The following is a 21,882-nucleotide window of genomic DNA, read 5'->3' on the forward strand; positions in this document are numbered from 1 at the left end:
TGCAAACATCAACTGTTTTTCTAAATATTGTCAATAAACAGAAAATTAAAATTTAAAAGGATGCCATTTACAATAACATTTAAAAAAACACATAGGAATAAATCTAACAAAAGATGTGCAAAACTTCTACATGGAATGATACAAGACACTGCTGAGCAAAATTAAAGAAGACCTAAATGAGGCCAGGTGCTGTGGCTCACGCCTGTAATCCCAGCACTTTGGGAGGCTGAGGTGGGTGGATCATGAGGTCAAGAGATTGAGATCATCCTGGCCAACATGGTGAAACCCTAGCTTTACTGAAAATACGAGAAATAGCTGGGTCTGGTAGAGCGCACCTGTAGTCCCAGCTACTTAGGAGGCTGAGGCAGGAGAATCGCTTGAACCTGAGAGGTGGAGGTTGCAGTGAACCGAGATTGTGCCATTGCACGCCAGTCTGGAGATAGAGCAAGACTCCGTCTCAAAAAAAAAAAAAAAAAAGAAGAAGAAGAAAAAGACCTAAATGAATGGAGGAATAGATCATGATCATGTAGTAGAAGGCTCAGAATTGTTAAGCTGGCAATTCTGTCCAAATTATTCTGTATAGATCTAATACAATTCTAATAAAAATCTCAGATATTAACTGAATACTAAAGTTTATGGAAGTGCCATGGACCAAGAAGAGACAAAGCAATAGTGAAAAAAAAGAAAATAAAAAGCTGGAAGACATACACAAAACATTTCAAGACTTACTATAAAACTGAATTACTTTTTAAGACTGTGGTATTGGCACAAGGACAGATAATTGGATTACATTAAAATTAAGGTCTTCTGTTCATTTAAACTACCACAAAGAGAGTTAAAATGCAAGGCAGAGAGTTACAGAAGATATCCGCTACACATATAACCTCCAAAGGGCTCATATCCAGAATTTAAAAAGAACTCCCACAAATCTGTACTAAGTAGATAGACAAACCATAGAAAAATTGGCAAGATACTTGAACTGGCACATCACCAAAAAGATGTCAAATTAGTCATTAAACATGTGGAAAGATGCTCAACCTCACTAGTAAGAGAGAAATGCTAATTACAGTCATAGTGAGATACCATTACATAGCACCAGAATGGCTGAAATTAAACAGACTGGCAACATCAAGTATTAACTAGCATGCACAGCCCTGTTAGTGGGAGTGTGAACTGTAACAACCACAATGGAAAACTGGGCATTTCTACTAAAATTGAACATATGGATGCTCCATGACACAGCAATTCACTCCTAAATATATACTTCCCAGTCATATGTGCATATGGGCACCAAGAGACACGCATAATAATGTTTGTAATAAATTGTAAAAAATTGGAAGCAATCCAAATGCCCCTTAACTGCAGAAGCTACACATCAATTATGATATACTCAAACAATGCAAATCTATACATCAATACAAATGCGCCAACCACTGCTTCCCACAACAACATAGATGAATTGCATGGCCATAATGTTAAGCCAGTCACAACAGAGCACTCTGTGTTGATTCTATATTTACATAAAGTTTAAAAACAGGCAGAATTAATCTATGGATGTTGAAATGCAGGATGGTGGTTACACTTGGGTAGGAGAGAAGTGGGTGATGACCGGGTCTGGTACAAACGGGACTTTTAGGGTGCTGGCAATGCTCTATTTCTTCACCTATTGAAGGCCTAAATATCTGTGTTTATTCTTAATAATTCATTGGTTTTTTTGCCTTATGATTTGTATGTATTTTATAATTAAGCTCAAAATTTGCTTTTTTTTTGAGATGGAGTCTCCCTCTGTTGCCCGGGCTGGAGTGGGGCAATGGCACAATCTCGACTCACTGCAACCTCTACCTCCCGGGTTTCAGGTGATTCTCCTGCCTCAGCCTCCCAAGTAGCTGGGATTACAGGCATGCACCACCACACCCGGCTAATTTTTGTATTTTTAGTAGAGATGGGGTTTCACCATGTTAACCAGGCTGGTCTTGAACTCCTGACCTTAGGTGATCTACCTGCCTCAGCTTCCCAAAGTGCTGGGATTACAGGCGTGAGTCATGGAGCCTGGCCCCAAAATGCATCTTTAAAAACACTAATCTGCTCATTTTAAAACTTCCAAGACGTGAGATGATGCTGTAAATCATTCTGAATGCAACTAAAGAAGAAGCAACAGCGCTCCACAATGTAAGCAGTCTAGGAGACCAGAATGTAAGGCCAGTTGGATGAGAGGGAATCAGCCGGTCAGGAAAGCTCAAGAAGCTGGTATCCTCAGAAGATAGCAGCAGCCCTTTGGGCTTCCCCTCTCTCAATGGTCTTTGAAAGCCAAGTCCTACTGGAAGACACACTTAAATTATTAAAACATATTGGTTCCCCCACTTAACTTTCAACTTCAGAAGAACAAAATGCACAGAGCTCCAAAGCCAAGGTCTAGATGGAATGCTGAGGTGTCACATGGTGCATTCCTGGGCTCTGAAACTACATTAGTGGGTATCTGGCTGATTTCTAAAGGCTGTTAGAGAATAAGACTCTGGATCTTGCTTATTTAACAATGGACAGAGTTATAGATAAAATTTAACAATTGTTTCTGATCTGCTCCTGAAAGGTAAGCCCATTCACTTTACATGTGTCCTCAGCCAGAAAAGGGAAACTGTGGATGAAGAGCAAACATTACTGATAAATATCGAATGCACGTGTGTTTTACGCTTAGAAAAGGATGGCCCAGCGATTATTTCAGGGCATCCTCCACCCCATTGTGTCCTGTTCACAAAACCTCACACGAAAAACACATCAAATGGCTAGACCATTCTTATGAGCCTTGTAGAATTCAAATACAGGTTCCCAGGGCTCAGGCACTGTTATGTCCTCATTTCAAATCCTGCACTGACCCACTCCTTCATTCAACAGACCTCACTGAGAAGTGACGATGTGCTAGAGCTTGGGATCACTGGTGAACAGGATAAATACTCCCTTCCCCCTTGGAACACATGGGACAGAATCTCAAGGTCCTGCACCCTATAGGGTTGAACTTCAAAGATTTTGTGTGCATAAATTTTCACCCTACATGCTAAACGAGCATTAGGTTTTGCATTGAAGTACTGTGCTTCCTTCAAAAACAACAAAATGAAATGAATGCCACTATCACAAAACTTTTCTCTACAATTTACCTGAAACATACAGCAAGTGGTACTGAGATTTAAGAAGGTCCTGACTTACGTCTTTGACCTCAGGATATAGATTGCTTATGCACATGTGTGTACTCACTGGCTGTGGAAGACAGATTGCAATAATGGCCACAAATCTCCACTTTTCCCAGCATCAAGTCCTTTTGCAATGTGACTTTGCACCTCTTCCCATTAAAAGTTGGAGCCCATTTTTCTATCTCGAGAATCTGGGCTGACCTTGTCCCTTGTTTTGACCTACTGAACGCAATGAAAGTATTGCATGCCTTTGCTCTCTGCCTCGGAGCCCTGCCAGTTACCATGGGACAAACCTGGATGCCAAAGGATAAAAGACCCCACAAAGGAGAGGTAAATGTCCCAGCTAAGGCCACGCCTGACCAGCCAGCCCTAGCTGACCACATTCACCTGAGTGAGCCCAGCCCAAACTGCTGACTCAAAGAACTGCAGCAAAATAAATGATTTTTGTTTCATGCCACCAAACTTTTTGGGATGATCTATTATGCAGAAAAAGCTAATTAACACACTAGCAATGAGCTGCTTGGGGGTGGGGCCCAAGGCATTGTGTCCCTAAGGCAGAACAGTGCTTATCTACCATAGGTATTCTTATAAGTATTCTGGAGTGAGTGAAAGATAAATGGCTCTGGAAGGAAAATGAGGAAAAGTCTGCAATAGCTCAGATCCCAAGCTTCTCTTCATCCCAACCTCAAAGCGTTCAGCACTGAGATCAATTTCCAGGAGCACAGTCTCCCAAAACACAAGAGGACTATAGGCTCATTTCCAAATTACACAGAATCAATTACTTGTACCCATAGTCTCTCATAACACCCCAAAGACCCTCTGAAAAGAGAGAAGTGAAGTGGATGCAGAGAACCAGACCAGTAACCAGTAGGGCCGCTTCTCCCTGATAGAATCCAAAATGCCAAGACTTCACATTGCTCAGGGGAAGGAAGCTTTGCTATAGAACATTTAAAACATTTACGAGGATAAAGCAGGGTCCAGATTTTTAAATATTTTCTATATTTTGTAGAGACAGCGTCTCACTCTGTTGCCTGGGCTCATCTTAAACTTCTATCTCAACCATCTTCCCACCTCAGCCTCCCAAAATTCTGGGAGTGCAGGCATGAGCTGCCATGCCCAGCCAAGCCCAGATATTTTAAAAACAAACAAACAAATAAGAGCAAAATATCTGAGGCAGGGGGATCATTTGAGGCCGGGGTGAGACTGGCCTTAGTAACAAAGTGAGATTCCATCTCTTAAAATAAAAAAATTAACTGGGTGTGGTGGCACACACCTGTAGTCCTAGCTACTCGGCAAGCTGAGGCAGGATGATCACCTGAGCCAGGACGCTGAGGCTGCGGAGGGCCACGACATGCCACCGCACTCCAGCCTGGGAAATACACTGCAGAGGGCCATGACGTGCCACTGGGAAACACACTGCAGAGGACCATAACGTGTCACTGCACTCCAGCCTGGGAAACACACTGCAGAGGGCCATGACATGCCACCGCACTCCAGCCTCGGCAACACACTGCAGAGGGCCATGATGTGTCACTGCACTCTAGCCTGGGAAACACACTAAAGAGGACCATAACGTGTCACCGCACTCCAGCCTCGGAAACACACTGCAGAGGGCCATGACGTGCCACCGCACTCCAGCCTGGAAAACACACTACCCCAGCCTGGGAAACATACTACCTCAGCTGACTTGTTTCCTTACAGCCACCATTCCCTATTCTGGATTAAAGGATTGTTTCACACTACAGCACTTAATAAGAAAGTGAATGAAATAAAGCTCAAGGCCAGGTATAGTGGTTCACGCCTGTAAGCCCAGCACTTTGGGAGGCTGAGGCGGGCGGATCACAAGGTCAGAAGATCAGGACCGTCCTGGCTAACACAGTGAAACCCTGTCTCTACTAAAAATAAAAAAAATTAGCCCAGCATGGTGGCGCATGCCTATAGTCCCAGCTACTCAGGAAGCTGAAGCAGAGAATTACTTGAACCTGAGAGGCAGAGGTTGCAGTGAGCTGAGATCACGCCACTGCACTCCAGCCTGGGTGACAGAGCGAGACTCTGTCTCAAAAAACAAAAAACAAAAACCAAAAAATAAAAAATAAAAAAACAACGCTCAAAGGTAATATGTAAAATAAGAGAATGTTATGAAAATGGTGGTTATGAACTTCAGGCATCAAATTGAGGACCCATGTAGCATCACGACAGAGCTAAAAAGTCAGTGAGAAACTTCAAAGAACAGAGCAGACTGAGAATTTTATAAAACAGAGAAAAAGACACGAAGACATATTCCAGAATCACTACAAACCTCACGCAGAACCAATTCACATACATTACCCATAGCCATGCCGAATTAAAACTGGTAAGAACCAAAGACAGAAAAATGTAAATGCAACCTGTGAAGGCAGATATATAATGTCTGAAAAAGCAACAGTAAGACTGACAGGTGACTTTTCAAAAGAAACAGTAAAAGCCGGAAGACAATGTGATAAAATTTTCAAAACGTTAGAAAAAAAGAACGGCCGATACGGAATTTCTTACTCTGTGAAAATGTCATAGGTGGAAGCTCAGAGATGCAGAAGGAAAGAACAATGAAATAGTAGATATAGGGCAGAGCCAAGTGAATGCTGACTGCATAAAACAAGTACACACATGTAATATTCATTCAAAACATATGACAATAGCATAGAAGTTGAGAGGAGGTAAGTGGAGTCCAGATGTTTGACGGCTTTAAATTAGCCAGGAGATGATGTAAGTATTAATTAATATTAAACTTCTATCAGTCAAGGGTGCCTGTTAAAATTTCTAGAGTAACCACAAAGAGTAAAAGACTGTATTAGAAGGTAATAGAAGGGGTAAATGCAGTAAGAAAAAAATGCTTAACTGTTCCAAAAGAAGGCAGGAAAGCAGAGAAAACAGAACAAAGGACAAATAGGACTGAGAGGAAACAAAAAAGAGAGTAATTAAAAAACTCAAATCTACTGATGGTTAAATGTAAAATGGATTACGGCTACCATGAAAAGATAGAAGGTGTCAGCTTGGATAAAGAAATAGACCCCATGTACGTGGTCCTTATAAGAGACACAGTTTAAATATAAATATGCACAGGAGTTGGAAGTAAAATAATTTTTAAAAAGTCATGAAGAGACTAACCAGCAAAAAAGACTTTAAGGCAAAAAATATTAGTAGAGATAAAGAAAGCTCTTTCATAAAAATAAATGTTTCAATTTATCTGGAAGACATTAAATTATAAAACTGTATGTACTTAATATAGCCTCAAAATATAGAAATCTAACAGATATGAACTAAAAGAAGACCTTGATAAATCTATGATCAGAGTGAGAGATTTTAAACATCTCTATCATTAATAATTATAACAAATAGAAAAAAGGTAAGAATATAGATTTGAACAACATACTTAATAAATTTGACCTTTTTGAAATATATAGATGACATTCAACAACTGTAGAATAAATGTTCTTTTCAAGTGCACATAGAATAATTTTTACAAAATTGACCATAAAAGAAGTATCAACAAACTTTAAAGAATTGAATCATACATACATTTTCTGGTCATAGTGAGATTAACTTAGAAAAAAATAACTTTAAAATTCCCCTATGTATAGAAATTAAACAAAACATGTCTAAGTAACTCATGGGTCAAGTGAGAAATTACAATGGGAATCGAAAACATTCTAACATGATAATGGAAATATGACATATCAAAACTTGTGGGAAACGGCCAAAGCTGAGCTCAGGGGGAAGTTATACCTTTAAATATCTATGTGAGAAGAAAGGCTGAAAAATCAGATTGATTTCTGGAAGCTGAGAAAAGAAAATTAAGTTAAACACAAAGAAAAAGTAGATTTTTTTAAAGAGCAGAAACAAAAAACACATACAATAGAGACTGACACAGTCAAAAGTTAATTATTTGAAAAGATTAGTAACATTGATAAACTCCTAGCAAGACTAATTAAGAAGAATTTAGAGAAGACGCAAATGAAAAACATTAGGAATAAAAGGGGCACCATCACAGATGTTTCAGATACTAGAAAAGGCAATAGCAGGACTTCATGATAAAAATCTATATCCAGGAACTGGCCGGGCCCGGTGGCTTGCACCTGTAATCCCAGTGGGTGGGTTGCCTGAGGTTACGAGTTCAAGACCAGCCTGGCCAACATGGTGAAACCCCATCTCTACAAAAAATGCAAAATTAGCTGGGCATGGTGGCACATGCCTGCAATTCTAGCTACTTGAGAGGCTGAGGTAGGAGACTCGCTTGAACCCAGGAGGCAGAGGTTGCAGTGAGCCAACATCGTGCCATTGCACTCCAGCCTGGGTAACAAGAGCAAAACTTTATCTCAAAAAAAAAAAAAAGTTATATCCAGAAAACTAAAAATTTTGATGAAATAGAAAAAATTCTAGAGAAATGCAACTTACCAAAAGTGACACAAGAGAAAATAGAAAATTTTTATATACTACTAACAAAACTGAATCTCTCTACACACACAAAACTCTAGGCACAGGTGGCTTTGCCAATGAAGTCCATCAGTGGTATTTAGGAGGATAATTCCAATCTTACACAAACTCTTCCAGGTAACAGAAAAAGAGGAAATACTTCCCAATTTATTTTACATATCCAGTGTAACCTTGGTACCAAAACCTGGCAAGGACCTGATGAAAAGGTAATATACTACGGACCAATCTCACTGAGCATAGATGAGAAAGCCCTATATAAAATGTTGGCAAACTGAATCCAGTAATAAGTTAATACTGGTAAGCTGAGTTACGTTTTCATATATTAAGTATATATTAAAAGTTAATACAGTAAAAGAATAATACATTGTACCAAGTTAGGTTTATCCCAGGAATTCCTCATTAGTCTCTAGGCTTGCCTAAAATTTCACCTCATCATGTTCAGTGGTAGAAGAGAAAAGAACAATGGCCATAACCTTTGAGGAAAAGAAAATGTAATTCAACAATATGGTACTTTGTTAAGATGTCATTCAATTTTATATCAACGAAGGCATTCATTCATCTTAAGATGTCTGTGCTATCTCAAGAATATACTGTGTGGCCAGGATTTCATGCTTATAATCCCAGCACTTTGGGAGGCTGAGATAGGAGGATCACTTTAACCCAGGAATTCAAGACCAGCCTGAACAACATAGTGAGACCCACTGCATTGCAGCCTGGGTGATATCGTGAGATCCCCATCTCCAAAAAAAAAAAATAAGAGAAACAGAAGACACACTGTGTAATATTACATATGTGTTACTTATGTTAAGCTGTAAACCAGCTGCTGCTGGCATTCCAATTAAGAATTTACCCTGGGCGGGGCGCAGTGGCTCGAGCCTGTAATCCCAGCACTTTGGGAGGCCGAGGCGGGTGGATCACGAGGTTGAGAGATCGAGACTATCCTGGTCAACATGGTGAAACCCCGTCTTTACTAAAAATACAAAAAATTAGCTGGGCATGGTGGCACGTGCCTGTAATTCCAGCTACTCAGGAGGCTGAGGCAGGAGAATTGCCTGAACCCAGGAGGTGGAGGTTGCGGTGAGCCGAGATCGCACCATTGCACTCCAGCCTGGGTAACAAGAGTGAAAACTCCGTCTCAAAAAAAAAAAAAAAAAAAAAAAAAAAAGAATTCACTCTGGGATGGACAGTTAGTATTCCCATTAGAAAATTCATCCTCCAGATGTGGGTAATACAAGTACTTCTATTATTTGTATCTTGACCAAAAACACTGCTTTGCTAATTACTACCCTGAATATCTGAAATGGCTTTCTATTGGTAAAATTAGTGACCTATTAACTACCAATGATAAACATTAGAAATGGACTTTCACTGGTAAAATGAAAGATATATATGATATGAGGATTGGGTAAACATACCTTAGAAACACTTCATGCCCTTATATGGATAGGGTAAAACCAATTTAGACCTTGATGGTGCCTGACACTTGAACCCTAAATGGTCTTAGGTTGGGACTAATGTGTTACTCATCAGAACGTTGGGAACAGCATCCATCCAGAACAGAGTTCACCGCTGTCACCCTGCACTGATCACACCACTTTCACCCTGCACTGATCACACACTGCTGACACCCTGCACTGATCACACACCGCTGACACCCTGCACTGATCACACACCGCTGACACCCTGCACTGATCACACACCGCTGTCACCCTGCACTGATCACACCGCTGTCACCCTGCACTGATCACACCACTGTCACCCTGCACTGATCACACCGCTGACACCCTGCACTGATCACACCACTGTCACCCTGCACTGATCACACCGCTGTCACCCTGCACTGATCACACCACTGTCACCCTGCACTGATCACACTGCTGTCACTCTGCACTGATCACACCGCTGTCACCCTGCACTGATCACACTGCTTTCACCCTGCACTGATCACAGACAGCACCTGGCTCTCGCTGCACAGCCTGCCCGACTCCCCGCTAGCCCGGGAACCTCCTGAGAACAAGGCACGTCCCTTCTGCCTTTGTATCCCCCGGCACACAGCATGGTGTACGGCATACAGTAGGCACTCCATAAATGTTTGCTGAATAAATAAATGAGTGAAGAGATGAATTCGTGGGTAGTGAGTTCCAGTTTTTATAAAGCCTGATGCAGTCTGGAAGTCTATCAGCCAGGGCATCATTTGATTCATGAGAGCGGCAAAGAATGATAAACAGCTTTGGAGTTCCAGTATTAGGCATAATCAATGTCTGCTAACTTCCACCTCTGTGTAACTCATCCCATGAGCTTAAATATGCAACAAAGTCAAAGGGCACCTGCAACACGGGTGGAAGATGAGCTATGTTCTCCTCTCTCAACTTTTCTCGTGCAAGAAAACACTGGCCTGGTGTTTAATTTTAGAGCGAGGACTTGGGAAAGGTCAGCTCACCCTGGCTGTGGCCTTGACCTGGACGCTTACAGTCAGTCTGACCTGTGCGTGCGCATGCATGTGTGGGTGTGTGCATGGATGTGCATGCGATTGTGTGTGTATGTGTGTGCGTATGTCTCTGTATGTGTGTCTAAGGCTCTGCCTCCAGAGCTCCCTGAGGCTACAGCAACCCTGGGCAGAAGCCCAGGCCCCCGGACTAAGCTCTTCCTGTCTCCCCAGGTTTGCAGGTCAAGGTCCTGACGTAAAAACAGGTTGTTAGTATATCACGGTTTCCCCAAAACCTTAAATGAAGATAAGAAGGAGTGTTTACAAACAGCCTACTTATGAGGAAGTAGCCAAAGCTTATTTTTTCTCCTCATAGGGGACAGTAAAATTTGTTATTCACCAAATTGCGACCAACAAACACATTCTGCCCAAAAGCCGGAGAAGCCCAGCTCTCTGGCTGTGGAGGTGCTGAGCTCGCCTCCCCTCTGCTTGCCCGAGTCTGTGGCTCTGACTCAAATCATTCCGCCCTCCGTCTAGCCCTGCCCTCACCCAACCCCTCTGAAAACCCGTGCTAACACAACACGGGGCCTCCTGATTTAGACAAACAAGTCTAGCAGCTGTAAGCTTTGTGGCTTCTCCTGGCAAAACCCAGGTCATTCACTGTGCATTTATATTTAACTGCTACTTTTGGGAAACAGGAGAGCACAGAAAGACATAGGTCTGCACTGAAAGGCGGAGGCTGGCTTGTGTACTGCCTGTGTCTCTTATCACAGTGGGATGTGGCCGGGGGCTGCAGAAGACGGGCCAGGTCCCCGACTCCGGGGTTCTCCCACGGCTGCTACTTTCCATCTTTTTTCACTTTGCTGCATTTCTGGAAGCTCCACACATACCCTTCCCCGCTCACCCCCCGTTCTTGGCTACACAGCCTTTAAAAATAGTAATTTTAAAAAAGACAACCAGACAAGCCAGAAATAACCACTGGTTCAATAAACCTCTGAACAAATATGGCAATACTGACAAAGAAATTCTAAATTCGGCTTCAGTCTCATGCTTTCTTCTACGAAGGAAATTAAGTCTAAAAGCTGGAGAAAAACAGAAATTGAAGTTAATTTAAGAAACCAAAATAATACCTGTAGAAATGAGTAAAGCGTAAAGGAGCTTACTGAGGGGACAGTTAGTTTGCAAATGAGCAGGTGTGCTGCCCCGAGGCCTCGCTCTCCTCCCAGTCTCTGAGCCCCTGGAGGCTGCACATAGCATGACGCAGATACTGGGATAGGACATGCCTGATTTGATTTTTATTTATTTATTTTTAGACAGCATCTCACTCTGTTGCCCAGGCTGAAGTGCAGTGGGGTGATCTCAGCTCACAGCAACCTTCGCTTCCTGGGTTCATGTGATTTTTGTGCCTCAGTCTCCCAAGAAGCAGTAACTTACAGGTGTGCACCATCCCACCTGGCTAATTTTTGTATTTTCAGTAGAGACAGGGTTTTGCCGTGTTGGCCAGGCTGGTCTTGAACTCCTGGTCTCAATTAACCAGCTTGCCTCGGCCTCCCAAAGTGCTGGGATTGCAGGCATGAGTCACCGTGCCCGGCCAGACATGCCTAGTTTTAAACCCCGGCTCTGCTGCTTTCTGATTTCTGACACAGACAAGCCACTGAACCTTCCAGTACCTCAGTGCTCCCATCTGTAAATCAGAACTTGTCATTTCTACTCCCAGACTTGTGAAGATTAAATGAGACAAAATGCGTAAAACTATGGTAAAAAGGGGCACAAGGAAACTTGTGAATGATGAAAGTGTTCTATATTTTAGTCATAATGGTTGTTTCATGAGTGTATACACCTGTGACGGTTCAGATAAATTTATATTTTCAATGAGTATAGTTTATGGTATGCAAATGAAACCCAAGAGAGTTACTAAAAAAGCAGGACCAGAAAACAATTCCCAGGAGAGAGACAGCATGGAGCGGGTGTTTGGTTTGTAACAGTTTTGTTCTCAATGCCTAACTGGGGACTGTGTCTTGTTCCCATGGCTGTGTCAGATCAGGGAAGGGAAAAGGAAAAGCTATACATTTGCTAGTGGACTCAGAGGGAGCGAGGCTGGTGGAGTGAGGTCCAGCTTGGGGTCAAGCACTTTCCTGAGGCTGCAGCCCAGAAAACAACAAACAGAACCAATGGAACCGGCGGGGAGGGGGAAGGGCTGGCCTTTTTCAGCCTGTCTTCACACCTGGCAGCAGGTAGCCCTGTGGCATCTTTTCTGTTTTCTTTCTCTTTTTCTTTTTCTTTTTTTTTTTTTTTTTTTTTTGAGACAGAGTTTCAGTCTATTGCTTAGGCTGGAGTGCAGTGGCGTGATCCCGGCTCACTGCAACCTCCACCTCCTGGGTTCAAGCAATTCTCCTGCCTCAGCCTCCCAAGTAGTTGCGATTACAGGTACCTGCCACCACGCCCAGCTAACTTTTGTATTTTTAGTAGAGATGGGGTTTTGCCATGTTGACCAGGCTGGTCTTGAACTCCTGACCTCAAGTAACCAGCTTGCCTCGGCCTCCCAAAGTGCTGGGATTACAGGCGTGAGCCACCATGCCTGGCTCTCGTGTTATGTTTTCAAGGTGTAACAAGGGACAAATGATAAAGAGTCTATGACTCTCACTTTCTGGGTTGTCTCTGTTAGGCTACTCTTGCCAGGAGCTGTTCTCTCCCACCTCAGTCACAAAAAGAGGATCAATTGCCGCACCTGGAACCAGGAGTGGAGGCCATGGAAACACCGAGCCCTGAAGTTAGGAGAGAGCAGAGGTGTTGAAGGCAGCGTGAGGCCAGGCTGGGAAAGGGGTGAGCATGCCCAGGGGACCATGAGGGCCTCTTAGGAAGGCCAATACTGGGAGCAGTGTTGTGGCTAGGGGTGGCCATTTGGAGTGCTGGGAGATCAGAGACTGTTGTAGGATGCAGTTGTCCAAGGAGAAAACATGGCCTTGAAGAGAGATACGGGACTTGGCATTGTAAGGGGCCTGAAGGAAAACACACCTAGCACACAGTCTGCTGTATGCATGCTTACGGAGCAAAGCATCAGGACTTTTTTTTTTTTTTTTTTTTTTTTGAGGGGGGTGAAGTTTTGCTCTTGTTGCCCATCCTGGAGTGCAATGGCATGATCTTGGCTCACCGAAACCCCTGCCTCCCAGGTTCAAGCGATTCTCTTGCCTCGGCCTCCCAAGCAACTGAGTTTGAAGGCATGCACCACCATGCCCTGCTAATTTTGTATTTTTAGTAGAGATGGGGGTTTCTCCATGTTGGTCAGGCTGGTCTCAAACGCCCAACCTCAGGTGGTCTGCCCGCCATGGCCTCCCAAAGTGCTAGGATTATAGGTGGGAGCCACTGCACCTAGCCGCATCAGGACTTTTCTGTAATCAGGGCAACAATCAATTTTAGTTAGATACTGAGTACATCAGAGAGGGCCTGACAGACATTTCCTGCTGCCAAACTGGGAAACAGTTTGCTGAAAACCAAGAAGAGGATGGGTAGATTTGGACGGGAGGATGGACGACTAAATGGCCTGAACCAGACCCGAACTCTAGGGACCAGAGCTAGAGAAGTACCAACACGCAGCGGGGAGAAAATGGCAGGTAAGAAAGTCTTAGCCCATTTCAGTTAATGGTCAAGATAAAGTCCCTGTGCTTAGGTGAGAGACTGCATCACCACCACTTAAGGCTGGAACGTTGCTTGTGAACACAGCCTGGGTGGCATGTGGCTGAGGGACCCTCTACACCATCCACTCCCTTACCTTTTGCTACCCACCAGGTACGCGTGCCATACACTAGAAAGCTACCAGCTGCTTGGGTCTCTGTTAAGTCTGAAAGCCACACTGGCCATGCCTTTCCGGAAAGACCAGCTGTCGGGCTCCAGGATCGGAGAAGCCTGCTGGCAGAGACTAACTTCTCACCCAAGTCACAGACAGGTGAAACCACAGGCTGCCTTTAGTTATTCATGGCAACAGGGGCTAGAGTTAATTATACCCGAGGAGGCCAGCAGCCAGTGTCAGGCACAAATCCCTTTACATACCTTAGGTGAAAGGGCCTGAATGCTCTTGTTGATCAGCATGTAGGTGAAAGAGAATGAACATTTACTGACCCCCACACTATTTTATAGGTTCTGTTTAAATGATGTACTCACAGGAACCTCATCTCTAAGGTATCTCTGTGATAATTAGTATCTATTTTTAAAATATGGGTACTATGGGCTGGGCACGGTGGCTCACGCCTGTAATTCCAGGACTTTGGGAGGTGAGGCGGGTGGATTGCCTGAGCTCAGGAGTTCAACACCAGCCTGGTCAACATGGCGAAACCCTGTCTCCACTAAAAAACAAAAATTAGCTGGGGGTGGTGGCAGGCACTTGTAATCCCAGCTACTCAGAAGGCTGAGGCAGGAGAATTACTTGAACCCGGGAGGCAGAGGTTGGAGTGAGCTGAGATGGAGTCACTGCACTCGAGCCTGGGTGACAGAGCAGGACTCTGTCTCAAAAAAAAAAATATATATATATATATATATTAAATATATATGTATGCATCCCCCACCCCCCATATATACACTGAAAACACAAGGCTGCCAGAACCTCCTTCACACGGTGAAGCAATACATACATGTTAACTTTCATTTACTTGTTTTCTATAGCCTCTGGGTTTACTGAGCACTTCCTCCATCTGGAAACATACTTCCTCTAAAATGTCACCTTCTGTGACACCTCACTTTCCAGTCTCCCAGTCTCTATCTCATCACCTACTGCTTTTCTGTGTCTTTGAGACATCCAGTTTACTGGAGTTTCCTTTAGGGTTGAGATAGTGTTTACTCAGCTTGTACACACAGCACCTAGGATCCTGCCAAATGATGGGATGTGGAATGAATGAATGAATCCATGGCCAATCAGCCAGTACAAGGAAGAGTGTTTATCCAACCCAGATGGGTCCAATTCCAAAACCTGTGTTTGACTCACTCCCCCAAGCTGACCTTTCTCCAATTTAAAGCAATTCCCTAATCAAAAAAGTTGATGTGCATTCAAAAAAATTAATGTGTGAAATGGAGTGAAATATCTAAAGATACTCTTGTAACACACACACACACACACACACACACACACACACACACACACACTCTGTCTCTCTCTCTCTCTTCTTACAATGACACAGATAGCTTAAATGTTAAATCCACAGTCACTATAACAATCTGTATATCCAGCCCAGATGTATAAACCAGAATTCCTGCCCAGCAGCTGAAAGCTTTAACAACTGCATGGCAGTGGGAACATAAACATCATTTGGACCCACAAAACCTGCATTTAGTGCTCATTGGACTAGGGTTAGCAAACAACCCATTTGGCCGTGGGTGTGGCTCATGAGATGGTGCAAGTTCGGCACCTACCTCACTGGGACATTAACAACGCAGGGTGAGCACAGGCCTGCTTCAGGATGACATGCTGGACAGACAGGAATCTCAGTGCTTATGTCTGATTTTCCTGGGCAGGTGAATGATCAGAATTGGCAAGTAGCTCCTGCCTGGCACAAAGCAGCAGCAACAGAAGAAAGATGAGGAAAGTTCTAGAAAATGGCTCAAATTGTGTTTTCAGCATTTGTCCCTGTCTGTAACTTGTTATTAGGTAAGCAACGAGGCAAGTAAAAACACCCAGAAAGTTTTTAGAAACTTTTTGCAACAATCTGACAGGGGAATTTTATGTCTATTTAACAAAAATTGTGTTTCTATTTGGAATCTATTTTATTTTATATTAATTCATTTTTATTGTATTTTACTGAAGTATTAATCAGCTAATGACTAGAAAAAAATGTGTAATAGTCCACAAAGAATTTGAAAAATAGTGAAATAGAAAACAACAAAACCAACTGATTAAAAGACAGTGCAAGTGTAAAAAGATAAGCCACAGAATGAGACAAAATACTTGCCACACATTCATTATGAACATTTCATGTAAAAAATTCTGTAATATGTAAATAACGAAATTCAACTCATTTAGAAAAACGGGGAAAATCCCTGGACATTTTACATAAAGAAATTCTACTGCCCTGTTAACATGTGAGAAGTGCTGGACCTCACTAGTACCTGAGAAATGTATATTGCAACGACAAGTCACCACAGAGCAGTCACCAGACTGGCAGTCGTGAAGCTGATGAGGTGCTGAATGACAAAGACTCTCAGACACAGCTCCTGGGCGCGCAGACTGGTCACATACTTTAGAGAACTCTGGTAGCACGAGCTGCAGCTGCACACACACATACCCCATGGGCAGCAATTCCACTGCTAGGAACCAACCGAAATGTGTTCACGTGGGAACCAGAAGAGGCTGAGGACAATCGCAGCAGCAGAGTTTGTGACGGCCACAAAGTGAAAATAAGCCAAATGTCCACCAACAGCAAATTGGATAAATAAATAGTGGCGTATTTACACTGTCGATAGTAAATAGCAGTGAAGACTATGCTAGCAGTGAAACCACAGCTTCGGGCAACAACACGAATGAACGTCACAGGTGTGACAGCACCCTAGGTCTCATCTGAGTTCCCTCGTGGGATCCGCAAGACATTCCAGGGACAAACTGTCCTATAAATTCAGTAACATCATCGTGCTGGAGTTATTTCCCTCTATAGAACCAGCCTCCACTGGGTACCCAGATGCCGTGGGAGGTCAGGGAGGGGGTCCTTGAAAAAGTCTTGGAATGAGAGGAGCACTGTGAGACCAGGAAGCAATTCAGGATCTGGCATGAGGTCCGAGGTATAGGAGTCACAAGCCAGGTTAGCCATGGGGCTGCCCCAGTCGCCTGCTGGCTTCTGTGTTCCTGCTGGGATGGGGAGGCCAGGCCTGGCCGTGGCTGGACACAGGGATTTCTGCTACTGGAAAAATTCCCAAGGGGTTGGGCAGCAGGAGTTAAGGAGGCTGCGGTAACCTAGGATTCCCAGAAATGTGATGTTGATGGAATGGGAACATCTGGGGAAATAGATCAGGTTTGGGGAACTCAGGGTCCACTAGGACTCTTTTTAGTCTCAACTAACTATTCAGACTCCACAGACCACACCTGGCATCCAGAAAGCTCCAGGCCAGGGAGTAGAGCGAGGCAGCCTGGAAGCAGCAAGCAAGTCTCGCCCGCGGGAACGGCCCTCGCAGCGGTTCCATACAGCTGTCCTGAAGTTGGTCTCCTTGCTCCACCCCTCACCAGCCCCGCTTCCCTCCCAAGATTGCTCAGGTGGATCAGAACTCACATGTGTGGTGTGGATCGATGGTGCTTGGAAGCCTCATATCCCACAAGAGTCTGAATGTCTTGCAACAACCCACAGAATAGTTCTCAGAGTCCCTATAAAGGTCATGCCCAGATACAAGAATCACCATCCTCAGGGCAGCTCAGAGCCAGGCTTCCTAACATGTATTCATCATAGTGCTCCCAGCCCAGCTTACCGACTGGGGCTCGTTTTCACCAGAAGCAATGCTGCTTTGTACCACAGCGGATATTCCATCTCGACCAGGTTTCCAGGTAAATAAACTAGGATGTTAACCCCAGGTCAACTCTGTACTTAGAGAAGAAGTGGGATTTTAACTTGGGAACCCTTTACTCCAAGCATGGAAGAAGAAGAGCTCAGATGCGCATTTGAAATGCTACAGGAATCCCCAAGGGGAGATGTTGCCAGGTCCAGAGCTCAGCAGAAAGGTCTGAAAGCCTCTTTTCAAAGGCACCTTGGCGAGAAGAGCCCACTGCATGCAGCCAGCCGCAGTGGAGCCCTCTGCCAGCACTGTGTGGGCACGCGAAGGTGGCCTATCCCTGGGCGGCTTACCTTTCCCGCAGGCCTGCACCAGGCCGTACCACTCCCCGCAGCTGTTACACAGCAAGGTGAAGGCGGTCTCGCGGTGGCCTGTGATGTGGCCTGGGGCACACACGTACAGCAGTTCATCCCCCATCTCCAAGCCGGTGCGGCCCTGCAGGATGGTGTGTGGGAAGGAAGGCGGGTCTCCACACGGCTTCTCTGGGGAGAAGGAATCACAGTCAGCTTTTCCAAACTGTGCGGAACTTTTTCAGCCTATGAGAAAACAGACTTAAAACACAGCTCTCCCGTGCCGCCTGCTGCACCCTCAACTGTGATCACAGGGGCTGTTTCTTGGTCCCTCCGGCAACTTCAAGGCCTGGCAGAATGCCTGGAACAGAAGAGGCACTCAAAAATACTTGTGGAGTGAATAAATGAGATATAAAGTGCTACAACTTTGCATTTTTAAATTGTCAAACAATGTTACCTTCTAATGTCTCCTTGAAAGGAGGGTCTGGAGACACATGCCTACCAGCAAGCTCCTTTTTGCCATATTTTGATAAGTGAACAGGAACTCTGACAAAGGCGAAATATTACAGACTATAGAGTACAGAAGAGGGTACTCCCCACTCCCCCACCCCCAACACCAGCAGCAACACTGTTACCAGTTCGGTATATATAAAAGTCATACACACACACACACACACACACACACACACACACTTCTGTGTTGTTGTTTTTTAACATAAATGGGATTTATATCATATGTATTATTGAGTGCCCTGCTTAAAAAAAATGACAAACTATTTTTTAGGTTCACATCCAAGTGTACTAACAGTCTTAATACTGCTTCTTGATTCTTCTGTAGATTGAAATTGTGGCTTGTGAACACAGACTTAAGACCAGGGTTTCAACCATTTCAACATTAAAGGATATATCTATTATTTTTCCTTTCAAGAAAAGATGATTTTATAAAAGATCTTGTCTATCAATCAAATGTTTATTCATAAGCACATCTGTTTGACTCATTTTTCAATTTAAAAGGGCATATTTGCCTGCCAGTCAGAGCTTCTGATAACCAGTTTCCACAAAGAGTTTAGAACTCTTACCAAAGTTGATGCTTTTATTTTGAGAAAATGTTGACTTTCATCTTGACCTTGAAAATTTTTAAAGAAAAGCCTGTAAAACTCCATTATTCCTTTGCAAACCAAAAACGTAAAAATTCTGAGACAAACGCTTGACCTTTCGTCTTCCTTTTGCTGTTACCTAAGCTATGTGTCTTTAGGGCCCCCTGCCAGCTCCCTCCCACCCACTCCACAACACACAACCAGCACTGCTCTCCCCAAGAGTAGCTAGTTCTTACATTCTCTACATCAGTGGCTCCCAAAGGTGGACATGCATCAGAATCACCTGGAAGGTTTGTAAAAACACACCTGGCCCTCCTTCTGAGTTTTTGACTCTGTAGTTGAGGCCCCCAAATTTGTATTTCTTGAAACTTCCCAAGTAACATTGAGACTGCTGGTACAAGGACCATCCTTTGAGAACTGCTGCTCTAGATAAAAAAAACCTACCCTCCAAAACAGGCAAAACCAATATAAAGTGATAAGAATCAGAACAGAGATGGCCTCTGGCTCTCCTGGAGTAGGAAGGGGCAGAAGATTATTGGAAAAGGGCTCCCGGGAACTTTCTGGGGTGAAGGAAATGTTCTATATCATGATTGGGTGTTGATTACACAGGTATACATTTGTCAAAACTTGTCAACTTTAGATCTGTGCATTTTGCTGATGTAAATTATACCTTAATTAACTAAGTTAATTTTAAAAAATATCTCCCCTCTAAAAATCCGTAATTTATTCAGCATGAGGTATAAATGGTTGAAAATTATTCACAAGCTCTCCCAAGGGTAAAAAGATATATGCATGAAGATATTCAATCATGGTATTTATTATAGTGAAATCCATGGAATTGCCAAAACGTCCAATAAAAGGAGAATGTTTATACTAGTACATTCATATGATGGATTATTATGGCCATTAAAAGTCACGCTTTGAAGCATGTTCAGTGTCATGGAGAAATATAGATCTATACCTATATAAATGAAAAAAACAGAATGCAATCTTATATGTTGTTCATATAATTCTAATTTAGTAAACTAAATAAAACATTCAGGAAACAAAAAAAGACTAATGCTAAAATACTTATATTAGGGAAGACTGATTATAAGAGACCGCAATTTTCTTCATCCTTCCCAGTATAATAACCACATATTCATATTTGTAATAGAAAATCTATTATAACTGTAAAAATGGAGCTAATGACACTTATAAAATTGTTACTAGAATTTAATCAACTTATGCCTTGCCCAGTGCCTGCCACATGCCTGGAACTTAATAAGGTCCTGAATAAAAATGAGTTCCATTTCCCATATAAATAGCTGGAGACTGATGGTCTTTTGAAAGGCTCTGGATTTTGAAGTAATGATGTTAACTGAATACCCACTGTCCTTAAACCAAGTAAAGTCAACCACACCATGGCTACATTGGAATTGAATGCCACCTGGGGCCATGAAAAGGGGAAAAAAAATGCTCACAAAAAGATAAAACCAGCTATGGGCCTGTGTTTGCCCGCTACTGACACAGCCATAACAGTCAGTGACAGAGGCTTGGTTCAAGGTAAGAAGCCAGCATAGTTAGGAACACAGAGGATTACTGATGGATTCTTGGGGTTGGGCTATGGTCCATGAATGCAGCAAAGAATCAGTTTAATTTTCAATGGTGATTTGCTGGAAGGTTCTCCTTGCCTGGACAGACAAGGGCTGCGTCTCTGGATCTGTGAGGTTAACTTCATTTTAACAAAAAAGAACTTCTGTAGAGAGCAGGGGAAAGCACAGATCCACAAGTAACTACGCTAACATTCTCACACTCTCTCATTTTGGTAAGCAGGGCTCCCTAGGGGAGTTTTCTTCCAAGCCAACAGGGTAGGCTGAACGTATAGTCTATCATCCACATAAGGACACTTTTGAAAATGAGTGGGACCCTCGTTAATAATTACCAGCATAAAAAAGAACTGTCCTGGGCAAACTGGAAGGCAGGGCACTCTAACATGAACATCACACATCCCAGCCCAAAGGGCAGTGCCTGTGAAGGTAAGATATTTCAAGAGTAAGAAGAAAGGAGCATCGCAAAAAGCCTGCAGGGTCTGAGTCCCTGCTCCCCTACTTACTTTGACAAGTAACTTTGTTGTGCCTCAGTTACTCATCCGTAAAATTTAAATAACGGTAAATTCCTGCAGTGTCATGGGGATTAAATGAGTAAACACAGGGCACTATAGCAGGTGTTAGCTATTACTATTTTCCTCCTGAAGTCGGCAATCTGAAGCAAAGCCCGCAGTTAGAGCTGCAGCCTTAGGGTCAAAAAAAGTGGTGGAGATGTTTGCATCAGGTTTAACTGGATCCTGGGACTCGCTGCACAGGATTGGGAGGAGTGGGGACAGGCAGAGGAAGGCGCATGGGCAAGAGGTCTCATCTGTACCTCCCAGGAGCTGTGTCACTTGAGACAAAGCACCAAATCTCTCTGTTCTTCAGTTTCCTCATCTGAATAGAGAGAATGATAACACCTTGCCTACAGTATTGCCTCGCTGATTAAATGAGATAACATTTGTGGGAACACTCTGGAAAAACAGAGTTTTGGAGATATAGAATATAACTGTAAAGCTGCTCAATAATTTTTCTTGTTCTCTTTTTTGTGTTTTAAGGTATTATTTACATAAATAAAATTTATCAATTTAAAATATACAGCTTAGTCAATTTTGCTAAACGTATCCAATTGTATCACCACCACCACCACCACCACCACTACAATCAAGGTGTAGAACAACTCTCATAAGCCATATTCTACCTGCCCTTGGCCCTGGACACCCTCCCCTACTCCATAGTACACCAGGCAACTATTGAGCTACTTCCTCTCACTGGAGAATTTCATTCAAATGGAACAATATAGTACATATATTTTGTGCTTGACTTTTTTCA

At 43.3% G+C, this 21,882-nt stretch overlaps 1 protein-coding gene across 2 annotated transcripts in view; it reads right to left on the bottom strand.

Annotated features, from left to right (window-relative positions):
- The window catches only part of SUSD5 (sushi domain containing 5), a 45,835-nt gene that overhangs the window by 4,466 nt on the left and 19,487 nt on the right, over positions 1-21,882 (bottom strand). The window contains exon 4 of one of the 2 annotated variants that reach the window (XM_039461819.2): positions 17,889-18,077. The exons of the other annotated variant lie outside the window; for it this stretch is intronic. Within the exon in view, the coding sequence (XP_039317753.1) occupies positions 17,889-18,077 (189 nt within the window). The remainder of the gene's footprint in view (positions 1-17,888; positions 18,078-21,882) is intronic. 2 annotated transcript variants of the gene reach the window in all.

The sequence above is a fragment of the Saimiri boliviensis genome, chromosome 9 (genome assembly GCF_048565385.1).
Source record: "Saimiri boliviensis isolate mSaiBol1 chromosome 9, mSaiBol1.pri, whole genome shotgun sequence".
NCBI lineage: Eukaryota > Metazoa > Chordata > Mammalia > Primates > Cebidae > Saimiri > Saimiri boliviensis.